Genomic DNA, 26,785 nt, shown 5'->3' with positions numbered 1-26,785 from the left:
TGGCACCCCCACCCTGATCCCACTGCTACTGACATTTGTAATGGATGAATCCGCGAAATCAAGTTACATTAATTATGCAATTATCACACAAATAACAGTTGCATACCCTCCTACCAATACGCATTATTAAACGCACATATGTCACCGAAAGTTTTTTTTTTCTCCCGAAAACACGACCCTTAGTAGATATCCGTGCGTTTTTTTTTCTTCTAATATCAATTCAGTTCTCAATGAAGCATGTGATGCTTAACAGCGTTTCGTTTTCAGTGTAGGAAACCGAAACATGAACATGAACCTTATTCATGAATCTGATCCGCATCACGTTGTGATTAGTGAAGCTGTACAGTGTCTTTACTCATGCTACGGCGAGCGTATCTCACCTTAGATGGATGGAGGTGTCTGTCCAGACGACATCAGGGCATTAGGAGGTGCAAACTGCACGAAACCATCGCTTATAAACTGCTTTTTTTTTCTCTCTTTCTTGCATCAAACACCCCACTTCGAGGAAAGCACAAAAATTCAGATCTCTCTGAAGCAGAGATACTTTGAAACCCACCTGCTACATTCGCGACTTGGAATACGACTACACCTTCCCTTCAATCCCGTACCACTTTATAAGCCAACACGCAACACTCAATACACACACGGAAGCACGCGTGCATCCCCTCCTCCAGGACATTGAGCCAATGAAGCTCTGTCATCGCAACCGGGGAATCACCCTCTCTCCACCGTACAACCGGAGAGAGAACCACCTTTTTACTGTCTCGGGCAGTGGGCAGGAGGACTGGCTCACCGCAGTTCTTCTTTCACGACGGGTGTGTGTGCTTCTGTGCTTCTGGAGGAGAGATCCACGCTCTAGAATCGCACGGCGGCTCTTCGATCGGTCGTGTTGGTGTGTGTGTGCGTGCGTGCGTGTGTATGCGCGTGACCAGCCCCCGGGGTGTTCGAACCCTGCCATGCGCGGCGCTTAGAAGGCAACCATGCCCGCTGGTTTCCAGCGTAGGCGACGAACCACGGAACTGCTGCGGGTTGCGGTAGCTGTCCTGGGGGTCTTGCATTGCTTCAGGTACGTGGTACGATGAGCTAGATGGTGCTCGGGTGCTGACACTGGGAGAAGGTTGCCGGGAATCAGGAAGGACTTGTTCTGTTGTTGCGTACAAAGATTATTTATTTTATCGTCCAGGTTTATTAAATTAATTTTTTGTTGAGCCATGTTCAGCATAAATTCAAACAAACAGCATGACTTGCTGGCCTTTGATGTGTCTTGTCTTGTACTTGAAGCAGCTGGAAAATGAAGAATGTATCGGTTGCGGAATTATAGGAACGTTTCATCTCCATTTTATTTTTCCTTAAAATCAAATATAATCAAATCAAATCAAGGAACGTTCCAGTTGGTGTCCATGCCTGCTTCGAGAGGACCTTTGCGAGGGTTCGGGAAAAATATAGTCCGTGATTTTATGCAGTTGCGAACACGTCTATGTGAGACAATCGTTGAAAGACACACAAGTCGAAATGGACACACTGTTCTAGTTCACTAAACCAAGAGCTCCTAAACGTCATCTCCACAGTCACGAGTGTTCCACAGTTTACAAACTTTTATTATTTTTCTGAGAAGCTCACATATTGTCACGCAACGTGCACAAGAGGAGACTCCACACGCCACTCACGAAATGACAAACTCACCGTTTTCGGTCTTCGCGAAATCCAACCGTTCAACTGAGTCCTGCGTAGCCGAGGAGCACAACTGTTAATAGCTCCCATTAGAAGGTGATCTCATGCCCGCGGGGATGTTTTGACTGTAGAACGCGCTTATCATTTTGTGTCATCCGTTCACCTTCACTTTTCGCCTCCTCATCATGCTTTTACGGTTCATCCCCATCATCATCCCTTCATCCTCCCCCAACGCGAAATAGGGCAGTGTACCGCCTCAGCGGCGGTGAATCGCACACCCCATTACCATCGAATGTATGTGTGTGTGTGTGTGTGTACGGTTCAGCAAACTGGTTTCGTAACATCATATAGTCGCTCATAGCCTCAGCTGCAACGCGGCGCTAACATCGGTTTTGTAGCAGTCTGTCTTTTAAGGGACAGTTAGGAGATATTGACTGGCTTCAAGACTCGCAGCTGAATTTGAGTGGTAGATACCGAATGTTAAACTCTATCCATCGGAGCGTCGTGGTCTTTGAGATAATAAAGAACAAAAATGAACGGCATGTTCACACCCGGTTTTGGCTTCACGGTGACGTAATCATGATGTAAGCACGGTGACTCTCTTTGTCTGCTGCTGAAGCGCACTTATAGTGTTCAGACTATAGGGTATATATACGAGGGAACTAGTATAGCGGAACACTTGGCTATTAAGGCCGCTACTACTACTAAGGATACTATCGAACCACTGGGCTACTAAAGACAATTAGGAGACTACTAACGTTACTAGATAACCGTTAGGCTACTAAAACTACGCGGAGAACCACCAAGGTTACCACGGGACTACTAGGCAGGCTGCTAAGGATACCGGCGGAACGCTAGTCTATTTAAGCTAGGCTCAAGAGACTACTAAGGTCATACTAGCGGGCTACAAGTCTAGGCCATTTAGGAGTACTAATGATGCTAGCGGACCACGACGCTGCTAAGGCTATACCCATGGGGTCTACTAAGGCTAGCGGACCACTGGGCTACTAAAGTTACTGGGAAATTACTTACGGGACTTTGCTGATGGTTTCTTGCTCGCTATACCTCCGGACAAAAACTACTGTCTTCTCGTACGCTTCCGGCACCACACACGAATGACTGCACACGCTGACATGCGGCGGATTCTGGTGGCTGATCCTGAGTGAGTTATGCCGTCCGATTACAGAGCGAACCTGATCCGCATGAAATCGTTTATGGCGCGTTCTGGGAACGACAGTAAAAGAGCTGCCAATTCCAGTCACGAAATGGCTCAGGACAAGCAGCCAGCGCGACTGGCTAAGACGTAGAAGAAGAAGCTAAAAAGGAAGGATTTTACGAGTGCGCGTGGAAACGATAAAATGATTACTAAATCCTACTTTGTATAAGCTGGTTCGGTAACGAATGGTTTTCTAATGTGAGTTAGCGCAGTCGTGACAGTTCGATGTTATATGTGGTATCGGAGGTGTGTCGGAAGACTAAAGTCATGCGTCGTGAACGGTGTAACCTCTCACTCTAACGAGGTGCTGCGAAGAACTGACGGGATAGTGGTAACGTCAATTATTTGTAACATATATTCTTGTACGCACCGCCGCCGCCGCACACGGTTGGGTCGCCACGTAAAGAAACAATTACTATTACTGATATTATTAGTGTGTTGCCAACGATAACAAGTAAGCACTGAGGTACGTATTCAGTAACGACCACTGTTGACAACCATACTTCGTGTCTGTTAGTAGTGGAAGCAGTACATAGGCTGGGTAGGGTGCTGGTGCAGTGTGGCTGCCCCCTGGTGCGCCTGGAGCTCAACTTCTTTCGTGGAGACTATAGAGATCTCAGTTTGCTTGAGCTGGTATGCGTTACATATATCGGTGTATCCTAAAAAGGCACAGAGTGCCTTTAGTGCTTCGTTTTCTTGCTGCTGTTAGCTGCGCCTTGTAAGGTACATCACAACTCCAGTGAACACCCATCAAGTAAATGCGTTTTTTTTAAAGTACACCGCTGTATATGCAGCAACCTTGACAGATACAATGATGTGGTCACCTTACAGGATCTGTGATGGATATCTTATCAGTAGCGTCCAAGGAACTTCGTTTTCCCACAAGTTCACTTGCGATCACAAATGTTCGTTCAAATTTGTCGCTTATCACCCGACCCCTACAACTGGAAGTAGGAAACGCTTATCGCTAACTGCATACTTAAAGTATATAAGCACTTTTGAAGACCGCGATTTGAACGGTAGCCCGCAGGTTCAGTGCGCTTGCGAACCAGAACACTGTCAGAAACACTTTACTCCAAGGCAGCGTGTTTTGTCCGAACGATTTCCGAAGCAGCTCACGTAAGGTGCTCAATAAGTGACTCCTGATAAAATCTTGCATTCAGTCCACACGAAGTGACCAGGCGATGGGGTTCGGTCCAGCGAGAAAGGAAAAGTGCTGATGATGTGCTACAGGGGCTTTCATTAGGACTTGGCAATATAGATGGCATTTTCTGTCCTCTTCGTTAGTTCGTTCGTTCCTTCGTTCGTTCCTTCATTCATTCTGAAAGACAATTTTCCAAGGGAAGTGAGAGGGTTCAGGAATATTGGGTGAGGAAGTAGACTATGAATGGGGTGGTGGTGGTGGTGAAAGGTCTCGCCGTTGTCGGCCTCACATCGGTGGGCAGCGTCACGCTGCTGAAAGAAGACGAGGAAGTAAGTGTGTCGACTGTGTTGAGACACGAGTACATGCACGTCGTCTGCTGCTCGAAGCGGGCGCCGCTTTACAGGTTGCCGTGCAAAACCCAATAAATACGTATTTGGCAATCGTTATTCTCATGTATCACAACGACATTTTACGTGTTACACGTTGTGGAGCTACAGTTCGAAGAATGAAACGGATCGTAGCGGAGTATACGGTGGTGCCAGTAGTGCCGGCATTCTCCGCGTTCGGAACACAGTGTGGACGAGAGTGTCGTGAATGCCGTAAAAGCGGTGAATGAGTTCCCTGCGTTCGCGGCTTTGGATGATGTAGTGTGAATGCAGCGTTTTATCGCTTGTGCGACGACACATTTTAACGTTACCGGTGAGCAATAAACCTTCAGCCTCAGCAAATCTGTTCGATAGCCTGTGCCCTCCGTACTCACAAGTCATATTTTTTTTTTAGAAAATGAAAATTGAATCTTACGGGCAACACTGTGTCGAAGTTGCCATCAACTTCACATTGCCCGCCAAGTATGGCGGCAGAACTACATTACATGCGCATAACACTGGGTCTAGAACGAAAACAAGCCGGCACGCAGGGGAAGTAGGGTGAGGTGGGGCAAGATGAAACATGGCGTAGAACGCGACATTTTTTGCTCGACGCTGCCTGTCTGAGAGACGCGTTGCTCCGCTTGAAACTTTACTCATAGGTGGCTCTGCATGTAAGAAAAAACATCGGTTACTTCTGCCTGGATTGTAAAGACTCGTCAAAAAGGCGATTTTCTGCAGTCGTTTTTCTTGTTACCTGTGCAGCAGCGTTTCGCAGGCTTATTCTGTCAACGTGAACCCGCATTCTATTTCTTTATTCATTCATCTGTATGTATGGAAAATATGGGCACTTTTTGGTTTCCGGTGTTGAACAGAAAAATCGATTCATTCGACGATATGCACGGGGCAAGACGCGCCAATTTAACGTTAAAAGTAACGTAATTTAGAAATGGGTGAGTCACCTCTTACGTGGCTTTATGCTTGTTCTTCACATATTTATTTTTTTGCGTATTGCCTAGGATTTTCTGGAAAATTTTCCTGTTTCGTAGGATATTTCCAGCAAAGTAGACGCGCACGCAAAAGCGAGCGACCAGCGACGCATCAGACTGTTAGTGCCCTGTTTGCAAAGGACGGTGGAACAAAGCAGCGCCGCGCAGGGACTGCCCTCCCCCCCCCCCTGCATTTTTGCAATACCCTCTCTTTTTCTTTTCTTTCTCAGTTTGGATTTTGGATTGCAATTTCTCAGGTGACACCACCCATCCCGGCCACCAACACGTCCTGGTAGAGAGTCTGACGCAGCAAACTACATCCTGTTCTGTCAAACTTTGGCTGTAGGACCACAGTCCTGCAGATGATCGTACCATGCATTTCTCCAAAATCATTTGAAAGTGATTGTTCAACGCATATATCGCGCGCATATACGAGCAAAAATGCGTGCGGGCAGGCAAACTCAATGTGGGAGAACCATTTGCGATTTGATTATGCATCGCTATGTTGAAATGCCGTTCATAAAGAATCTGTATTCTAATGTACTGTGTTCTACAGGGTGTTCAAAATTAAGCTTTCACTAGCACTTTATAAAATAGGCGAACAAAAGAAAACTGGTGCTATTTTTCTGTTCCTTAAGTAAGAAACAGGTGCTACATAATTAGCAGCACCTGTTTCTTACACAAGTAGCGTAAAGTTACCATCCGGTTTCCTGTCATCACTGTGTTTGCGTAGCGCTCGTGAAAGCTTAATTTTGAACACCCCGTATAACGTAATAACATGTAAAAATAAAACGGAAAAGCTGTGCAAAGATGTCATCATTGTGCCACGATTCTTCCCGTGTCGAAGAAATATTCCAGTTTAACCTTCACCAAGCATGCCCCCCCCCCCCTTAAAAGCTCGCCACCCCCCAGCAGTGAATTTCTGGGGAAATCACTGGTGCCACGTTCTGTTTGGTTTCAGTGCACAGCATGTGTAATGGGCCCACGGGCTTCGTCTGTTTCGACAACCAAAACTAAATGGTCTAGTTGTTACCATGGCGTGTCTCATCTTGTCCCGAGGGTTGGTGCAAGACGAGACGATCTGCATTTTTGAATTTATTGGCTCTGTGTTTGTCTTGCACTGGCTACGGCCGTTCTGCAGTTACAAGTCAGAAGCTCCAGACCCCTGAGAACGCGCCTAAGGCTAGCGTTTGGGGAAAACAGAAAAAATATAAATTCCATATTCAATGGGTGGCTTTCAGGTTGAGAGCTCGCGCTATACGCATGACTGGGACTGGGAGACTGGGAGGTACCCGGGTTCGAATCCCGGCGCCGGCTGTGCTGTCTGGGGTTTTTCCTGGGTTTTCCTCAGACGCTTTCAGACATATGTCGGCACAGTTCCCCTAGAAGTCGGCCCAGGACGCACATTTCCCCAGGGCGTCAGTCGTGACGTTGCCCACATACGTGAGGCCGACAACGGCAAGCCCTATCACCATCACCACCACGCATGCTGGGGCTTCGAACTTCCGGTCCGAAATTTTAGTTTCGTTCAAGTGGAACAAAGCAATCACCTATAAACTCTCGCGGCGCTAACACGCAATCAAAGGACAACCAAGGACAACGAAGGACAACCAAGGTTGGTTCGCCTGCGGGAGCGCCTGCTCACCAAAGAAGTACGTTACTTTAACAAATACTTCGCACGCACTTTTCCGATGGCGAAGTTTAGATTCCGTGACACTTCGTGTATGTTTCGGTTTCGTTTTGCATGGAGTTTGAAATCGCGATCTTTTGCTATGATATATGTTTCTTTGCAACGTGGTCAATTTGACGTTTAAAATAACGAAGATAACGAGCAACATTTCAGATATAACACAGCAAAATGTACAGGCAGTATTTTACACGACAATCTTCCACACTCTGGGAATCATAAGCATGTAGTCGTTCCCTTTCAGTTTGAGGCGAAGTTGTGACTTTAATGAAATTCTGTTATAATTATGAGTTTATAATGTTATCACAGCCACGCACAATACAGCATGATAAGTACACCACACGGCATTTTGTGACAAGTGCCTATACGGCTTAGTTCAATGTTCTTATACGCTGATGACGTTTTTCCAAAGGCGCAGGATACCAGGATACGCGATGTATTTTTTTTTTAACTTTTTCCGCAGAATTAGTGCAGTTAAGTGCCGAACATCCGTCCAGTTTTACGTTGAAAACCCATTGACGCTATACGCGACCGCAGCCAGGTCCCCCAAGGTCGCCATTTTCCCATGTATTTGTTCCTATCCCGATGCGTGCAATGCCGGAGGCCGCCATTAGATACCCCATTGTTACCAGACGTTGGTGGATTGTAGCGCGCTAAAGATCCAGTTGAAGCACAATCCAAGCCAGGCTAAGTCACCGAAGGAGAAATGGACGACTGCAGCGCCTGCGGCGCCTGGTACGACAGGTACGCTACGTGGTGCACGCAGCCGTGCACTAGATCCTTCCGACCGCTCAACACGTTTAAAAACGGGACCAAAAAGCGAAACACGACAGAGAAAGTTGTTATACGCGTTTTATTTGGACATATAACGACTAGATTCATTCGCAGAAACAACAAAAACATTTTGCCGCTAAACTTAGCGCGCTGAAGTGATCCGGAACGGCAACAGTGGGGTATCTAGTGGCGGCCTTCTTCGTTGCACGCTTTTCCGAGGTGAGTTTGGGGGACCTGGCGACTTCCCTTTGCGTCATTTTCACAGGAAGTTGCAAACCACCCAATCCTGACCCTACAAGTCGGCTGCGTCACGGTGGAATCACCGTCACCGTCGAGTCATTCTCGGGCAAATACATCAGTGTTGCTCGACGAATATTGGAGATTACTTCCCACCAGACGTCGCCCCAAGGCCTGTTGCTACCGCAAATTTGCTAGCACGTTAAAAATGTTAAGAACGTTTTAGAACCCGTTGCACTACCATAACCCAGGTGACGAATTTCCCTGTTCACCACCACCACCATCATCATCGTCATCATCATCATCATCATCATCAGTATACTTGTTGTTGCTGCTGCACTGGACTTACGAAACAAGAATCTGTTAACCTGTGCCGTTATCTGTTAATCGCTGTTGCAGTGAAGTTTGCACAGCGCCACTTCGGGCCCAAGCGGCCGCAGATCTCAACAGTCGGTCGTTTCATCCGCGGGTTTTGCATGGTGTTTCAAACGGTATGATGCCAAGGAAGCTACAAAACCTGTAGGAAATCCACAAAAAAAAAAAAAGCGGCGCTTCTTGAAAAGTGCGAACAACTCGAGACCGTCTATTTGAAAGTGCCGCGTACTCTGCTAAACTACCGAGTGTTGCACAATTTGGGGCGCTGACGTTCGTTGCTGCTCACTCGCGCCACCTGGCCCAGAGCAACAGCGCCTGTCGGCTACTGTGAGGTTACTTCTATAACGAAGTCTAATGATAAAGAAGTCTCTAGAAGGCCCATTGCGTTGCGTTAGCCCCTGACACTTCCACGGGGGAAGTTCACGAATGACTTTAATTATCTCGATTGCATAAGCAATATATTGATGGCTTGTCCTCTCCAGAGATTCCGTTTGCAAATATAATCACACCCCTTAACCAGTTTAGAATCCCGAACCATTATCACTGTAATAACTCTGCAGACAATAGCCGTTGACGAGAGACAGTTCAACGCACCCACCTATCGCTGCACAAAGAAAGACAGTTCTTATGTACGTGGCGGTAATCATTCCTATGTGACAATTAACTTGATCTTAAATTAATCTTGACGAAGCACGCCATCAGTTCCAGGTTGCTCCAGGGATGCCTAAGGGATTCCTTGATTAATGTGCCGCGTAACTGGGTGCTCCAAGATTCCTTTTTAATGGGCTTGGCTTTTGTGCAACGGAATAGACACCGATCTATTGAAGGAGTTGAAAGGAGCTGTTTGCGCCGATTCGTCTGACAGGGCGGCCAGAGAAGTTAATACGAAGGGCAACGTTCGTAAAGGCCAAGGGCAGTTCCTGGGACTAACAGTGGACAAGCCATCCTGGAGACCGGATCATCCAAAGGGGGTTAATGTGTTCCGATCCATTACGGTGCGCGCGGTTGACGGTTGAAAGGTGTCGAAGTGTTTGATGACCATTAACAAACGATGCTTCTGCAAGGAGTCACTGATGGGTTAAAATTGCTGAAGAGGGAGGTGCAGTTCTCTTTGTTTGTGGTCGAATACGAAAGGCAGTGAGAAGCAGCAGGTTCAAAGGCAGATAATACACTCCGGCCAGGTGTGTGATCTCTGCGCGGTTCCCAGTTCCTGCTCAGGGAGTTCTGTACAGAGACAAGCTTTTCTAACAGGTGGAAGACACTGGAACAGTTTAAACTGTAGCGATCATAAAAAAATAATTTGATGTTTCTCTATTTTTAACTTACCCCGTCACAAAAGTAAATTTGTAGCTTTTAGCATTATCCGGTAATTCTTTTGTGCCTTCCTCAACAGACACTTCTAAACAAAATTTTAAAATCTGACCCTTTTAGTATAATGACGTCATCTGTTCTTGTCCCACGAGCTCGCGTAGTTAAGGGGAACGTCGAACAACTATACGGTATCTCTACTGACATGTCTTTGTCAGCCTACAAAGGCTCAGTGTTCCAACGAGACGAGACGACGTTTTCTCATCACTGGAAGCTTATGGAGATGTCACGAAGACATCAAATATAGGATAACGATCGAAGTACGGTGTTACATTGGTTACAGGTATATGTGCCGTGCTTGTACTTTCTGCTTCTTCATTGCACTAAGGAGCAACGTGGAGTGGTCTTTCGTACACGTTCGCGATGAAATTGGCATTTTGTGAACACCGTTCGCATGTTATCGTAAATACATTTTATTGATAATGCGCACTAGACTTGTATGAACTTGCAAACTATTGGGGGTCAGGGAGGGTCTGCAGTGTAAAAAAGCAACGGTATGCCCGCTCTTGAAAGCAGCAGGGCCAATCCATACACTCTACGAAGAAGAAGAAAAAAAAAAGAGATAGAGAGAAAAAAAGAAAAAGAAAACAGTACGTTGGGGAGAAAATGCAGCCCTCAGTCACATAAATTGTAATTACTCCCCGTTTTAGTCTACGGATCCTACAATTTACTCCCCAGCGTCCCTAATAGTCCCTAATAATAGTCCCTAAACTGTAGGCCTGCCTGGGTAGCTCAGTCGGTGTTGGCTTGCTGGGCTCAAGGTCGCGGGTTCGATCCCGGCCGAGGACGGTAGCAATGTGTGGGAGGTAAACATTGCTTCCAACACTACGGAAGATAGCGCTAAGTACAAACGACCACGGAGTAGATGTAGACAGGACGAGCGCGCAGTAACACTCGCCCAGTCTACATCTACTCTGTGGTCGTCTGTGCTTAGCGCTACCTTCTGTACTGCAATGCACCATCTAGCCCAACAACGTATACTGCTCAGCTACATTGCTTCCAGCACCGTGTTTCCGGCGCACGTCAAAAGAATCCCGGGAGGTCGAAATTGCGGCACGTGCAACTTGTCGTCATACACTTGGACAAACCTGACGTGTTACATCACGCACCCCCTAACCTATTGCTTACATCCACCAGCATAGTGTCTGTAAAAGCCAGTGATGGCCACTAACTATTTCTACAGTAGTTTAACCATAACTACTTCGCGATGGAGTAGTTTAACTAGCAGTTCAACTACTTTTCAGTGGAGTAGTTAAAACTAAACCTTTAACTACTGCAATGTATTTTAACTACAGCTAACGTTGCCCATCAACACCAATCCCTTGTAGTGTTCTTGGACCCCTAAATAATTACAAGCAGTGACAACGATATTTAAAATATACTCTTGTGCCTATACGTCGCTTAATTCACATACTGTCATAAGATCCATTGTCTGTCTCTTGTATATTATGCGCTGACAAAAGAGCTGCGGAAATATTTTCTATGGAGTGAAAGCTTCCGCTATGTACAACATACGAGAGGACCATGTGCGAGATTTACACTCAGGCTCCTTCGTCATAGGTCAATGTTCCACGCACAAATATGGCGGGTGCCGATTGCGCCACTGTGGACCGTAAAATACTTTCTCTTAGCCACGATGATCGATCACGTAGTCATCCTATACGGTTTCAACGCAAATTCATGGAAATGAGGCTTCACTAGACAAGCATTAAAAGCGAATATTTAGTACACATGCACGGCACAACTGCTCCGCACCTGATTGATTGATTGATTATTTAAAAGAAAACCACCTCCGCACCTCCGTTCTCATCAAACAAGTAGCTCAGGGTAAAAGTCGGAAGCACAATTGTGCCGTAAAGCTTGCGGAAAAATCGGAAGTAGTTGGCGCCTGCAATAACCTAACTACTGTAGTTAACTACTCGAAATGGTAGTTTAACTAGTAGTTGATAACTACTTTTTAACAACAATCAGGTAGTTTAACTACATGCAGTTAACGACTGGCCATCACTGGTAAAAACTGCATGGTCGCCTGCAGGGCTTACAAGTGTTCGGTCCAGGGTCAAGGTCTCTGGACCTCCGCTGCATGAAAAGGTCGGCTGTCCAGGCGGGCTAAGGTTGCCTGAAGTGCTGCCGCTGCTGCTGCTGCTGATAGCGTCGACAGGACTCTATGATATATGCAGTGCCTTCTACAGACCAGTGATGGGCAAAGTACCTCAAAATTATACTTAAAGTAAAGTACCAAGTACCTGGGGACATTAGTACTTCAAGTACAGTACAAAGTACCCAATTCCAAATGTACTTCAAGTAAAGTACAAAGTACTAGGCAAAGTACTTCAAGTATTCATCAAGTACATTGCGAATTTAATTTGTATCACTTTGCATTTCACTGTTTAGTATCTGTGTCTTGGTTTTTTGGTAAAACCTTAGCGAGCCTTCTTGACAAATCCTCTAAAGCCATAAAGGCCTAGACTGTTAAGTGCTAACCGGTGAATATGAACTTAATCAGATGACATAATTTGCAGGTACATGTAGAGAGGTAATCCGTCAGCTGTGCTGTGATTATATATTATACCCTGACTGATCCAAGATCACCCGCCCTAGTGTGGTGTTCCGGTACTAATTTTCTGCTATAACAGGCTAGGAAATTTCAAGGGGAAAAAGTAAAAGCCAACGGAGATTATATTTCTGGGCATTCCATGCTGCTTGTTGAAATACAACATGTTTAAAAAAAAGAATATGAAGAAAGTAAAAAAGGATGAATCACAATGTAAGCCATCATTTTTATAGGACTGTGATCTGCAGCAATATAATCCATGTGACCAAATAAAAAACGTAAAATGTAAAAATGAAAACCATGTGTGTCTTTCACAGTGTTCATCATGTAATGCAGTCACATATTGTGATAACAAATGATTATTAATTGCCAATGAATTAAACAATATAAAAAAGGCATATAACCCTACATTATGAGAATTGAAATGACCAAGTCATTGTGCTGCATGTCGCAGTGTCATAATGTGGCCGTGTCTTTGCGTTCCATTCGTTTTACATAATCAAAAGCGTCGATACTTTTCCAACATTTCAAGCCTCTCAACACTAAATTTGCTTCCGCAAATATGCTCTTTAACAGCACAAAAACCCTTTTTGGTAAAAGGGTCAGACTGAGACTCTTGGTACTGCATGCCACTAAAAGCGCTAAAATGACGTTTTCTTCCCGTCATTTTAGCGCTTTTAGTAGGGTGCATTTTTGATACTCTTTTGTGATTTTTGTCCAAGTTTGGGTACTTGAGTACTTGATGGGAAAGTACTCGGAAAGAGTACCTTAAGTACAGTAAAAGTACACGATTTAAAATGTACTTAAAGTAAAGTACAAGTACACAGAAATGTACTTAAAGTACTACTTGAGTACTTGGTACTTCAAGTACTGCCCATCACTGCTACAGACCCATGCGCACATGCGGCCAGTTAAGGGAATCGTCCGCTGTAGGGCACATTTAGGCGAAGCCGGTCGAACGTGGGAAACCTCCTCAGAAACGATGGCGGTAGGGTAAAATGCTTCTGGCAGTGCATCTATAGACCCCATTCGGACTATAGAACTACTCCTCTTTCTCTTGGTGTATTACATGCAAAGATGGTGCTGCAACAAGCGATTACACGAAGAGAAAACAGTTCAGACATCTTGCGCATGGGACGACTTCAACATGGACGCCGTATAGCCATGCGTTTAAGAAAGCGGAAATAAATACCGTCTATCGCACTGCCATCGTGATGACGATTCACGTTTTCATCAACGGTTTCACAGACGCCGATTAACATTTGAACCGAGATCAACGGTCCCATAACTTGAATTTAACGCTTAGCTCTGCTTCACTAAAAAGCGTCATTGTCACTGAAACATTCATCACGTCACCAACTAACGTTTGTAAAAAAAAGAATTGAGTGAACTTCCCGTTTCGGCAACCCTTAATCTCGGTTCAGCGTTAACCAGCGTTGGTGAAACCGGTCTGAACAACAAACCGCATCTGTGGAAATCGCGGAACATCGTCATGCACCGCACAAGATATGCATCCCAAAGAGCTACGTTCAAGTCTACTCTGGACCGCTTGGACAATAGTGCCATCGATATAGTCAATGTGCTGTGTGTACGGGAACCAAAGAAGACAGATACGACGTTATCAGCACTTGTCAACTTCATAGTGAGCAGTGATGGGGAATCTGTATTTTAGGACCACATTCTAGGCATGTGTCGCCGAGTTCCTCATTCCTGTTAGTTTCTCGCAATTTATTGCACTTCTAGGGGATGCAGCTACGCATGTGCACATACAGTTCGGTGACAGGGAGGGGTGATGTTTATCTATTTTTATCTTTTAATTTCTTCTTTCATTTTTTCCCCCTTTCTGTGGGGTTCATTTACGGGATCTTTGTAGGAGCAGCAGAATTCGTCAGGTGACGAATTAAATATCTATACCTTTTTTTAAATATTTATTCAAACTCAAACCACTCAACTCTCTTCTTCTTTTTCTTCTTAAGTGTTAAGAGAGGTCAGACAATACTTGACTTGCTACTCTTTAAAAAAAATGCACCCGGACGAACAAAATTCACACATCCACACACACACACACACACACACACACACACAAATAACACACACACAGGAAAATGGAAATGCGCGGAAGCACGCGTGTCCCAGGTCTCAACAACAACATAGATGAATGGATGATGATGATGATGATGTCCCAGGTCCCGCAGGTCTCAACTCTCCTCCTTCCTCTGGTTGGGCAGCCCTCAAACACACACCCGTCTTCTTTCTCGCGCGGTAGCATTTTTATGGTGGCGCCGTACTGCTCCAGTGACTTTCTAATAGTCCTTAATCGCTATGAGCGCCGCTTATGATCCTTATCCACTCTACACCCTTTTAATCTTACCCGATCGTAATCAGGTTATAGGCAGACACGCCTCGAACCTGTGTCGCCTTCGTCCATGCAGCTAGGGAAGCCCCAATTGCTACGTACCAACAAGCGCAAATTGCTGCTGCATTGCTTAGCTCTACGGAAGGCTCGATTTCACCTTATTAACGCGCCATCTGGGCATACATGTTTTTGCGCAGCGCGTGGACCGGTAACGCTGCAGCTACTTATCAGGCGCCTTTCTCCGGGCCACTGACATATTGGCCTAACACGTGACCCATTAGGGTAGACGTTTAGGCATTCCGAGGACCGCTGGTCCCTGTGCATCGAGGTTGGAGGAGGAGACATCGCAAAACCGTGGTGTGGTTCAGGAAACTTAGTTATCGAACAGGTTTGCGTTTACCCGCTAAGCTGGTTGAGTATCGGACGTGTTTTAAGTATAGCATAAATCAATAGCGTGTAAGGAAATCCGGTTTCGAGCGATTGAAATTAGTTTGAGGCATGTGTGTGTGTGTGTGTGTGTTTTGTGAGGCCCGTTCTCTTCTTGTTAACTCTGACGGATTGGTTGCGGTTTCAGCTGGGTGTGGTTAGATTTTTCTAGTTACAGGAGCAAGGCGTGGCCTCGAAGAAAGGTGGAAGATGCTCGTGAATGTAGTTACGTTTTGTAAAAAAAAAAAAAAAAAGAACTGCTGCATACTTGACACGAGTAATACCGGTATAACTAGCTGGCGTCATCCACGTGTATCTCTCGCCACGTGTAGCTGAATTGATGGAAGTGCTAAGACCGTAAAAAGAAGGAAGGGAATCCATTGTCCATACCTGAAAAGAAGGAACAAACTGTAATATACGGCAATTACAGCAATTATCCGCCACAATAGGAAAGGAACAGAGTTGTGCAGAATACCCAGTTCATTTGTCACTGGGACTGACGTTAATTTGGTGTGAGCGGAATTTATACACTGTACTGTTGAAAGCTCACTCACTTAATCTGTCAAAGTGGAAAAGTAAAATGCTCTCTTTGTCTTTGACTTTTTAGCCGATCCAAGTATGCTTGAAATAGACAGCGAAATGTTCGCGTAGGAAGCCATAAAAATATTTCCTACCGAGTCACGTGACCCGAGAGTTGGGGTTCGGCTTGAAGTTGACCGGTCCTATGAGTTGACTCTGGAGGAATCTTATATCTCAGTTCATGCCGGTGACTTGTCTGTCTGTGATAAATATATATTATCGTTAATTAGGTTTCACGATATAATGTTTCCAGTATTGTAGTTGGAGTTGGTTTAGTTGATGAGCGGTGTGCAATACTAATCGGTCAAGTAAGTCCGTACAAGCCACAGTTGCTGTTTTGAGAGAGTTTTATTATACGCTGTTATTAATCGACCAGGTGTTGTTGTAAACTAGTAACAAAAGAAATAATAGTCCGTATACGTAACATTTTCTTGCGTTATAATCAATTTCATGCAATGTCAAGCTACTGCCTTGTAGTTTCTGGTCTGCACTTTCCATGCCGTTGGTGAAACAAAACTGTTTTTCGTATTCTTATTAATTATGGGGCTACCGTTGTCCAGGCTAAACAAAAGCAACAGCTCCTAATGTCTCTTTTTGTTTTGCGTTTTGTTTTTTCGCGTGCGTGCTACTGGTACAAGTGACAACGACAAGGATTCAAAGATTCCCCTGGCTCCCTGTATTTCGTTAAGAGCATTAAAAGTATCGGAATATGAACAGGTCGGATCTAGGATTTTTCCGAGGGGGGGGGGGGTCCGCTATGGACAAGTGCGAGGTGCATGCTGGGATTGGTCCATTGAACCCTATATTCAAGTCTGGAATTGAGGGGGGTCAGGACATCCGGACCCCCCCCCCCCTAAATCCGCCCCTGAATATGAACACCACTTGAAGTCGGTGCAGTCGCCAGGACAAACAGGAAACCTTACCATGTGGGGTACTCTTATCTTCAGTGCAGCAACGACATTTTAAAATATCCATAAATTGGGATTTTTCTGGCACTAATCAGCTAGTAAGTCAAGAGAATAAAACTGAGTCCGAAGTGCACTGGAACCCAGGCTAAGTAACATTGGTATCTGTAATGAACTGTGCTACAAACAAAACAACAAATATGTCAGAATATGCACTATTTATGGAAGCGCCACGATAATAGCGGCGCTGCGGTCGATGATTTTTATCATTCGACATTTTTTTTTTCTTTGTCACATCACAATTGACAACACGATTGGGCGCATATACTGAGGCGTTGCTTCGTTATTCATGCAGCCTTGCGTTGGAGAATCTCGTCCCGGAATTCAGACTCTTTTTATCCCTAGTTCTGTAGCAGAAGCCAAATATGCGACACGACCATAAAAAGTCGACAGACCGCACCAGAGGGCGTCTCAGTTCACGACTTTATTTCAAGAGACAACTCCCCGCATTCTTGTCGGGAGTTGGCTTCTGCGATTCGTTTGTACAGAGTGCAGAGAATATAGTTGTATGCAAGCTTTGGAGTACGCACAGGAACACGCCTTCTGCAAACACTCCTCCGTGCTTCCTCGACGCCAACGACGAGTGCGTTTCTTAAGTTGAATCTCGAGTCTGATATCCGGATTGTGATGGCCCTTGAAAGTTGACACCAAGAGCGACGTATTGATGAAGACGGCAAGACCGTGGGGGAAGTGTTATTCAAGTGTAGCTGGCGGGGATTACTACCTGAGTTGGGTGTGGTGGTGGTGGTGGTGGGGGGGGGGGGGGGGGCGGGTAGCCTGTCTGTGTCGCTCTCAGAGATCGACAGTGAGCATTGGTTTCACGAGGTTGTTTATGGGACACTGGGCGACGGTTTCTGGTGACAGCAGCATTCACTCTTAAAAATGAACTTCACCGCATAGCATGCTCCTAGCCAACCATAATCTCGAATGATATCGTTATACCTGCCCTGATTTGTTGAAAACGGGGGGCGTACGCCTTTTTTGTGACACTTATGCTGTTCATAATTGTCACAAAAAAGGCGTACGCCTCCCGTTTTCAACAAATCCCGGCAGATAACGATATCATTCGAGATCATGGTTGGCTAGGAGCGTGCTATGCGGTGAAGTTCATTTTTAAGCTTTCAAGCTTACGATAATCTAGATTACTGAAATCACACCGCCAACAAAATCTTGAATACATTTTGGTTCGGCCCCAAACGCGCAAAATGCCCAGAAGCGTTGAGGAACTGCTTCCAAGCGCTGGTTAACATAGTGATATTCGCAGATGCTATTGTCTGAGCTCGCAAAGGTGCCCAGCACCATAAATGCTGGCTACTGGACATAAATCTAAAAATGGAGGAGCGTCGCGTAGCTGAATAGTTAGGATAACTGCGATCATGGATCATAATTGTCTGCTATCGATTAGCTCAGTGCCAATGCCTGAGCCCCTGGCCCTGGCAACACACTTCTTGGTCCCGTCCCTCGGCCTACCTAGTGGGCCTTCACCACAGCCCTGCTCGGCTTCCTGAAAGACTCGGGTCTTGCGGCAGCCCCCATGACTGGGCTTTCTTCTGCCATGTCGTGCCTGTGCTGCACTAACTGTTTTTCTTTTCTCTTTTCTTCTTTCTTTTTCCTTTCTTTTCTGGAATAGCAAGCCGGCATTAGCTTGGCTGACATATCCATTTTTCTTTCTTTTCATTCTATTAAACATTAATTAAACGCCCCCTCCCCACCTGAGCCCTCAGCAGTCGAACTGAAGGAGCACCCACCTTTAGAGCCAATGCTGTACTGAGCGTAAACAACCGATCTCGTTAATCATAGAAAGGGATTTCCATATAGGATACTCCGATGCACGCCGATATGCGCCGGTGATGGTTAGCTTTTGGTATGTCCGACTATGGCAGTATGGTGGTCTTACAGTTGAGCAAGTGCCCAATTCTGCGCTCACCTTGCACAGGTGTGCAGGCCTTGTACAGTTCTTGCACCAGTTGCTGACTGACGCCCACCAGCCTATTCCAGTATGCTCGCAATTGAGTTCACATCAGTATAAAGCTTCGCTGTTCTCCGCAACGACCTCTGGCCACACTGCTGGGGATAAGAAGGAGGGTCAGCACCTTTCACCACCTTTCAGCACCTCTTAGGTCACAGACCGCCCAGTATGGCTTCGCAGTTGTTAGCTCAGCGAACCGGTACGGCCGCATTTGTTGAATGTGGGACTGCACACGCTTGCGGTCAAAGCACCTATAAAGTAGCAACCGGCCCCATACACTATGTGTCACCTATAAAGACTCGTTCCTTCTCTGATAGGTAACAGTTCAAATTTTCGATAATAAACTCTTTAAAAGCAACATCTTTCCGTAATGAAAAGAAGGGAGAGGGTGCAGGCAAGCTGGTATGGACCCATGATACGGTACCGAGAGACACGGAACAACGTCCGTCCTTCCTGTTCCGTGTCCCTCGGTCCCCTCCCATGTTTCTGTAACGAGCCATGGCTCCTTTGAAATTTTCGCGTGCCCTTATACCGGGTGTTTCAGTCAAATCCCCGGGCTAAATAATTCGCGAACGGGTGCACCAATCCACGAACTTTCTTTTTTACAAGTATCTGTCCGATACCACCTACAAGCTGCACACCGTGTGAATGACTGGGAGGCGCTCATTATTAAAATAAAAATGCAAATGAGTTTCGTAAAAAAGCGTAACTTCTGAAGCAGGGCGCTGTCGGCATTAAAATGGCATTAAAATGGGTACTACCCCTTTTGAGACCTTCAATGGACACCTTTTAGAGAAAAATCTGCCACCGAAGCGGGTCATTTGTTGCAGTAATTAATTGGTTTCGGTTTACGTATTTTTGTCGCGGCTGGTCGCGGCGCAGCGCAAAAGGACGCTCTTTCACTCCCTTATCCATCAATAAATTGCGTCCTTACATTAATGAATTACACCAATGAATTACACCAATGAAATACGCCCTTTTGCGCTTCGCCGCGACCAGCCGCGACAAAAATACGTAAACCGAAACCAATTAATTATGGCTACAAATGACCCGCTTCGGTGGCAGATTTTTCTCTAAAAGGTGTCCACTGAAGGTCCCAAAAGGGGTAGTACCCATTTTAATGCCGACAGCGCCCTGCTTTAGAAGATACGCTTTTTGACGAAACTCATTTGCATTTTTATTTTAATAATGAGCGCCTCCCACTCATTCACACAGTGTGCAGCTTGTAGGTGGTATCGGACAGATACTTGTAAAAAAGAAAGTTCGTGGATTGGTGCACCCGTTCGCGAATTATTTAGCCCGGGGATTTCACTGAAACGCCCGGTATAATTCGCGGAAATTAGGGGCTCGCGAAATAAAGGTGTTTTACAGTACGGGGAGACGACAAAAGACAAACACAAACGGATATAATAGGAGATTCGTCTCGTTCCCGTTTGTGTTTGTCTTCGTGCTTATCATATCTCCCGAGACACACGAAAATGTTATCAACGACTGGGGGTGGGATTTCTGTCACGACCATTTTAACAGCTGCAGCATTCGCCGTAAACAAAGTCGCCTGACGGATAAGAAGCCGGTAACGTCATGCCCACGTCGCACAATTATCTGCCTCCAGACAGTTCTTATCTGTTGTCATCATCGCTTTCGCGCAGCCTGTGGTGCGAATAATTACGTGCATCGAACCGCCTTAATGGTGCAACCACTCCAGCCAATTACGTTGTTCCCTTTAGTGTACCGTGCTGTACATCCCAACCAATCAGCAGAGTGGAATAAAGGGCCGTTTGAATAGGAGTGTAAAAAAACATTCTCCAGACTCCGTTTTCTTCTCTTCTGCAGCCACTGTCATTGCATAATATATGAAACTGTCCGGAATATTCGTTTCGGCGCTTATCATTTTTTTTTTTAAATCAAATCTGAAAATTGGATTTTTCGTGGGCCTTTCAACATCCGGTTATCGTGTGGCACTGGCTTATCTAGGAAGGGGGGAGGGAGTCCTGGGTGTGCAACTTGTTGGGAATGGTACCTTTGATAGTGAGGGCAACGAGGGAAAATCCTCCTCTCACATGTAAAGCCCCCTTGGAACCCTCCCGAAATCTTTTTCTGGCTACGCCTCTGCTATGGTATTTCCCCCCCCCATTGTTTCCTTTTTAATGCTACATTTTTAATTTTGCTGACTAACGCCATACTGAATTGAAAAATTTGTGAGTTTCAGGGCACCGCACGCTATCGCCTGCGTACGTAAGCGATAGCGTTGGTGGTTCTGCGCACGCGCAAAACATAAAGAGAGCTGCGTGCATTGCGCAGAACCAGCACGCTATATCCCTCACGTACGCAAATGCGATAGCGTCCGATTCACTATCCATTTTTATTCATTCGTCACGGAGCAAAGGATTTTGTTGGTAACATCTCTCCAGTCTTGGAAGATGCTCACACGGGACGGTGGGTCAGTGGCGGATCTAAGGCGGGGGGGGGGGGGGGGGGCCCAAAACGTCAGTTTATACATTGGATTTCCCTCTCCCTCCTCCCCCACTGCACGCTCCAACAAAGAAACCCCCCCGAAACCGAGGGTCTGGATCCGCCCCTGCGGTGGGTTCGAATCGTGAGTTCTGATTCAATGCTGACGTATTCGTCGAAGGTAGAGCGAAAACGAAGCAGATAAGATGATGAATTGGGAGTTTCATCGCCAGGGGGGGGGGGGTTATTGCCAGAAAAAAAATAAGAAAAAAGAAATGGAAAAGGTCAGCCATGCAGCACGCCGGCTTGCTACTTCCTAAAGAAATGGAAACGAGAGAAAAGGAAATAACAAACAGATAAATCTATATAAAAATAAGAAAAATGTAGAAAGACACTCGGCTCAGAGGGAACCCAGGGGGCCCATGTCACGCAGAAAGCAGAGCACCGCTTTTGTGACTCTCCACTGGTTAGCTCGCAGCACAGGGCCAAGGAGTGTTGCGAGAGCAACGTCTGTCCGTCCGTCCGTGCACCCAAGCTGTGAGAGGTGTTGCCAGAGCACGGCCCGATGATGCTGGTCACGCTGACAGTGAGGAGATGATGACAGATATCGTCTTCTACGACGCGGCAGGGGCATGTGGGAGATGAGAGGCGGCCAGGGGCGATACTCTACCCCATATTGCTGGTGGCGATGCGTCAAATGTCAAAAAAAAAAAAAAAGATTTGAGGGCCGAGCGTTAGTGGGCTGGATTTGGCCAGGGACCAAGCAATTTTGCGAGAAGGAGGGGGTGAGAGTCCAGCTGATTAAGAGACCCTGAAAGTGCGGTCGTGGAACGAAAACAAACGTCGTGGTATGCAGAAGATGTGAATGTAGTCAGAAATAGTAGTCGTCTTTCGTTTTTGGTATCCGGTACGCTTTAATGACTGCGTTCCGCAGCTGACACGATGGAAGGTGTCCGCCTGGAGCAGTCTCCGACACTGGTACCCCTAATCGAACCTCGTTAGGCGTTACAAATCGATCAGTCCGGATAAAAAAAAAAAAAGAAAAAAGAAACATGGTTATCACGCGTTCTGGTGACGTGTTCCCTAATGAAGATACCAAATGGTAGATTAGTCGGATAACATCAACAAGTATAAGTCGATTGCGACGAGTCCTAACGATGTGTGAACTTATTATCTGCACAGGCCAGATATCTTCGAGGTATGTAAAGCAGTCGTTACAACCACCCTTTTCGTCCATGATGAGGTGGTAAGGGATAGTGGTTACAACGAGACGCTAAGTGGTTATTTTTTCTCTCTCTCTCCTCATCCCATAATCATTTATGTAGTTCTTGTTGTCTCTCTCTCTCTCTCGCCCTCTCTCACTCTCTCCTTTTTTTTTCCTGTGGCGTCGGGTAAATGAACATCACATGCACCGTAATAGAAAGACAGGTTGAAAATATCGCTTATCGGTTATTCATTAATGATTCATTAATAATTCACCGGGATGAGAAAAAAAATCCCCGGTAAGGGATGATGAATGCCGTGATATGGGTATAGCAATAAGACATCTCGCAAATTAATCAGACACTACAAAACTTGTGGCGCTTCTGAACCCACTATGTGGCTACTTGGATTTGATTGGATTGAGATTGTGGTTCCACAACTGCGTAGCCGGCTGGTCCAGATGGCTTACTGTTGACTGTGCAATGACCACTAGAGTTAGGTAGTTAGGTGGGGTAAACTTTTAAGTGACAGGAAAGAAAATGAACAGCACAACAGGTCGCATGCGTGTGCGGGCTGACTACACTCTTAAAAATGAACTTCACCACATAGCACGCTCCTAGCCAGCCACCATCCCGAATGACAACGTTCTCGCACCTGATTTGTTGAAAACGGGAGGAGGAGGCTATTTTGTGCCGTGCATAATGACACAAAATAGGCTCCTCCTCCCGTTTTCAACATATCAGGGGCGAGAACGTTGTCATTCGGGGTGATGGTTGGCTAGGAGCGTGCTATGCGGTGAAGTTCATTTTTAAGAGTGTACCCTATGGCCGCCCAATTCCACTTTCTTCCATATCTGTTGATACTTCTCAGCAGCGGAGGCAAGTCCGTAGTTGTGCGCATAAAATATGAGTTTGACTGGATCAGAAGTACCAACAGTATTATCAGTGGACAGGGAACCCAGGCTTCCGCGGCTTTGTCGTTTCGCCTACTGACCTATGGTAATGACCACGACCGCAGTCTCTGAACTTTATCTGTGACAAAGATATGCTCCTGACGCTCCTACTACAGAGTACCTTGTGGGGAACAGAAGACAATCCATCACTTCATGGCACGGCTACAGCAGGTCGTTTTGTTTTCCAGTTAGGTTCTTCCTGGCTAGAGCACTGTTTAGATTCTCATCAACGAGTCCGATAATAAACGGATCATCAAACAGAATGCACGCTGGAAATGCTTCCGATGCCGCTCGTTAACAGCTATCGGTATTGAACGCAAAAGCCGATATCCCGTTTTGGCGGTGGACGTGAAAGGGGGCCATCGAACCCAATAAAAACGTGCAGCTATGCTGTGCTACTTGGAAATGGTGCTCGATTGTGCAAACATGTTACCATGAAAAATGACTATATAAGGTCTATAACTTGAAGGTCATGAATCGATCCTGGACAACATTCGCCGTATACGCACAGGATGTATGACAGTCAATATTTCTCAATGGCGACTTCTCACGCATAGCTTGTTTGCATGTGGTGAGGAACATGCTCCTACGCTCGATTTTCCACGTTTTTCTTTTTATCCTGTTGATGACAAACTACGGTGACAACGACGGCAAGAAATGGGCTGTGGGCTGAAATCTACGTGATCCGTAAAGTATATGCTTGTGTTCCTCTGCTACACTCATCCAGAAGCTGATGCTTTAGAATTCACGGTTTTACGTCGCGAGGCATCTATGATAATCAGCGACGGTGCAGTGGTTCTTCACGGTACACCGTATATTTGACGTCCCAACCGTGTTTGAGACGGTGTACGTCTAAGCAACTTGTGCCCTGCCACCAAGTCGTTGATGTCCTCGACCGGGACCGAAGCTACCACGTTAGGATAAATAGGCGGACGCTCACCAACTGATCCACCGAGGCCGGTTATCCAGAAGCACGTTCACAGCCGCTGAAGCAACCCGTTGCTGTGCGGGTCTTCAGAACAGGTCCAGCGTTGCCGGATGGATACAACGCCGAATCGTTGGCGCTAAATCCACACTCTTAGAAATGAACTTCACCGCATAGCACGCTCCTAGCCAACCATAATCTCGAATGATATCGTTTTCTTCCCTGATTTGTTGAAAACGGGAGGCGCACGCCTTTTTTGTGACACTTATGCTGTTCATAATTGTCACGAAAAAGGCCTACGCCTACCGTTTTCAACAAATCAGGGAAGATAACGATATCATTCGAGATTATCGTTGGCTAGGAGCGTGCTATGCGGTGAAGTTCATTTCTAAGAGTGCAAGGTAATGCTGAAGACTTGGCCGAATCGAATCCCACTGCCGGCTGTGCTGCCTGAGGATGTATCCTCGGTGTTCTGACACCCACGGACCTACAGGTGCCAGTGCCATAGATCAACATACCCTGGCGTCTGTAGATCAGATCGTAACATGCCCACTTGCCAAGGCTACACTCTTAGAAATGAACTTCACCGCATAGCACGCTCCTAGCCAACCATAATCTCGAATGATATCGTTATCTGCCCGGATTTGTTGAAAACGGCAGGCGTACGCCTTTTTTGTGACAATTATGAACAGCATAAGTGTCACAAAAAAGGCGTACGTCCCCTGTTTTCAACAAATCAGGGCAGATAACGATATCGTTCGAGATTATGGTTGGCTAGGAGCGCGCTATGCGGTGAAGTTCATTTTTAAGAGTGTACGCCTGGGGTTGCCCAAGCGGGAACACTGGATTTCATCGTTCATAACTTAATTGTTGTTGTTGCCAAAGTTAAGGGTTCGAAGCTGGCCCACTCCCAGTGCGCCAACAGGTTGGTGGCTTGATATGTGTTACCCGGACACTGCCGTTCTATTCTATACAAGTTACGTACGACGTGCTCTAAGACTTCAGAGCACGTTGAGGAACCCCTAACTCGGCAAAATGAAGCCACGGACTGCGTTGATATCGAGTATGATCATATAGTTACATTGCGGTATAACTTCAGGAATTTTAAATTTAATTCGTTGTTGTTTATCACGATTATCAACAATAATTAGACCCCTTGAACCCTTTAGACTTGAATTGTGGGTCGCACCACACGTGGCGAATTTCCCCATTCATCACCGTTAATTTATCTGTTGTCAGAATCATCCCCATATCATCCTCATCATGTATCTCGCTCTCTCTCTTATCTGTTGTTGTTGATGTTGTTGTTGAACTCACGCAGCATATTAAGTGCGCGCCAACTGCTTCCAGCTGCTGAAGCACGTACGGAGGTCTTCCCTTACCTGCCAGCACACTTGTTGGTTTTAGTGTGAAGTCTCTGTTGATAAGTCGCCTACGTACATGGAATACAAAATGAAGAAGGATGACTCTGAACATACTACCCATTGTTGTGCGCACAAAAGCAAGGTGTCGCTCTTGTTTGACTTAGTCGGTGCTGCCTCAAAGAAACGATGCGTGTCGGCGCTCTCTAATGCAGGTGTGCGCACAGGGCTGAGAAGTCTGATGTGATAGATGGTTATTCGCAAATACAAACAGAGGTTATGCAAACTTCCAATCTACGACTGCATTGCAAGCTGTCTAGAGGACAAGCTCAGGTCTCCCGAGAAAAGACATCCAGAGTGAGACGGCGTCCATCAGGGGATCTTCGCTTTCGTTGCACGAATTCCCTTGGCATCTGTGCGCAATAAATTCATATCAGAGTTCATTTGATACCCGAAGCGGCATTCCGTCATATACAATATACAGGGTGTTACCCTATAAAAGTCTACCCGTGCCGCCACGCCGTATTCGCCAATTACTCAATGCAGGTGGCACATTGTGCGATCTTTATACAAAGCTCATAAGGAGATTTAATCGTGGTAAATTTCAAAGTGATTGAGTGCCGCAGCACGAAGTTATAACTCAAAACGTGCAATTCCCATAGTCAAAACAAACAAGATGGTGGCGTTGAGAAGAGCACTTGACATGCTGCTCCCCACACGACAACGTGTCGCACATCCTGCCAGCAGGATGGAACTGCAGTTTTCATTTCGTTTTCGTGTAACTGTCGTATTTTGCTCAGAAGTAAGCAACGTGAGGAACGAAAAATGCTGACGCGTACTAAGCAGACGACACCCAAAAGGGATGTCGTCTGCTAACTGAGAGGCGCCATCTTGGCTGTTTTGACTACTGGAACCTCACGTTTTGAGCTATAACTTTGCGTTACGGTGCTGAATCACTTCGATATTTACCATGATGGAATGTCCTTATGAGTTTTATACGTAGGCAACACATTGTACCGCCTGAATTGAGTAATTGGCGAGCACGGCATGCCGGCGCGGGTAGACTTTTATAGGGTAACACCCTGTAGATAACGTCAAGTAAAATCTCATCGTCAGCGTCTGTTGTTGTTGTCGAGTAAAATGCACAAAGAAGTAACTTTACCTCCGAAATGTGCTAGGATCCTTTCGTCCACTCCTTCTACCCGTTTCTTTTACTTT

General features: G+C 46.0%; 1 protein-coding gene across 2 annotated transcripts in view; it reads left to right on the top strand.

Moving 5' to 3' along the window:
- Nucleotides 1-26,785, top strand: part of LOC135387943 (protein Wnt-7b-like) — a 112,365-nt gene that overhangs the window by 27,121 nt on the left and 58,459 nt on the right. Inside the window, exon 1 of one of the 2 annotated variants that reach the window (XM_064617180.1) lies at nt 782-1,066. The exons of the other annotated variant lie outside the window; for it this stretch is intronic. Coding sequence (XP_064473250.1) covers nt 981-1,066 — 86 coding nt within the window. The 5' untranslated portion in view covers nt 782-980. Of the gene's footprint in view, nt 1-781; nt 1,067-26,785 lie in introns of those variants that run through there. 2 annotated transcript variants of the gene reach the window in all.

The sequence above is a fragment of the Ornithodoros turicata genome, chromosome 3, assembly GCF_037126465.1.
Source record: "Ornithodoros turicata isolate Travis chromosome 3, ASM3712646v1, whole genome shotgun sequence".
NCBI classification, from domain to species: Eukaryota; Metazoa; Arthropoda; class Arachnida; order Ixodida; family Argasidae; genus Ornithodoros; species Ornithodoros turicata.
Note: the sequence above shows the minus strand (reverse complement) of the source record. Positions and strands in the feature narration are given on the sequence as shown.